We start from the raw sequence: 892 nt of genomic DNA, 5'->3' as shown, positions 1-892 counted from the left end.
CCACAGTCACTATGATGTGGCCATAGGATACCAGAATTAGTGAAACAGGTATGAGGAGAATTACAATCCCCATTAGGAAAATGGCCATCTCTGAAGTACAGGTGTCTGTAGACGCCAGGATCAACAGCGCGGGGGCCTCACAAAAGAAATGGGCAATACTGTTACTGCCTCGGAAGGGTAGCCTTAGTGTGAAGGTAGTGTCTACCACAGATACCAGAATGCCACTGGTCCATGATCCTGCAGCCAGCTGGACACACACCTTCCAGGTCATGATGCTTGGGTAATATAAAGGGCTGCAGATTGCTACATACCGATCATAGGACATCACTGCCAGAAGGGCACACTGTGTACACCCAAAAATGAGAAAGAGTAGAAGCTGAGCTGCACAACGTGCAAATGAAATGACCTTCTTCCTGGAAAGCAGGTGGGCTAGGGCCTGAGGCACTATATTGGTACAGAAGCATAGGTCAGCCAGAGACAAGTTGCAGAGAAAAAAATACATGGGTGTGTGAAGCTGAGAGTCAAGGTGAACAAGGGATACGAGAAGCAGATTTCCAGTCACAGTGACAAGGTAGACACCCAGGAATAAGATGAATAGCAGCTGCTGGACCTGTGGGTCATCAGAGAGTCCCAGAAGGAGGAATTCTGTCACCTGAGTCTGATTTGTCAGTCTCATAGTGTGTCTCCCTTTTCAGTAGGAAGTCACTATATGCTAAACATAGGCATGCATATGATATAAGGTTATATAATTCAGAGTTGCAGGGCTTAGAAATTTCCTTAACCACTCCAAAATTTTCAAGAATCCCCTTTACAAGGTCTTTAGAAGATGACCATGCTGCTTTCCTTGGAACATTTTCACTGTTGTGAAACAATACTTTAAAAGATGGTGCAC

At 45.3% G+C, this 892-nt stretch overlaps 1 protein-coding gene across 1 annotated transcript in view; it reads right to left on the bottom strand.

Moving 5' to 3' along the window:
- The window catches only part of LOC103582362 (olfactory receptor 2D2-like), a gene marked incomplete at its 3' end in the record, with an annotated part of 2,132 nt that extends 1,456 nt beyond the window's left edge, over positions 1-676 (bottom strand). The window contains exon 1 of the mRNA XM_008563979.1: positions 11-676. Within this exon, the coding sequence (XP_008562201.1) occupies positions 11-676 (666 nt within the window). The remainder of the gene's footprint in view (positions 1-10) is intronic.
- Positions 677-892: the final 216 nt, after the last annotated feature.

The sequence above is a fragment of the Galeopterus variegatus genome, unplaced genomic scaffold (genome assembly GCF_000696425.1).
Source record: "Galeopterus variegatus unplaced genomic scaffold, G_variegatus-3.0.2 Scaffold15892, whole genome shotgun sequence".
Taxonomy (NCBI): Eukaryota; Metazoa; Chordata; class Mammalia; order Dermoptera; family Cynocephalidae; genus Galeopterus; species Galeopterus variegatus.
The sequence above is the reverse complement of the archived record's forward strand: the minus strand, read 5'-3'. Positions and strand labels throughout refer to the sequence as shown.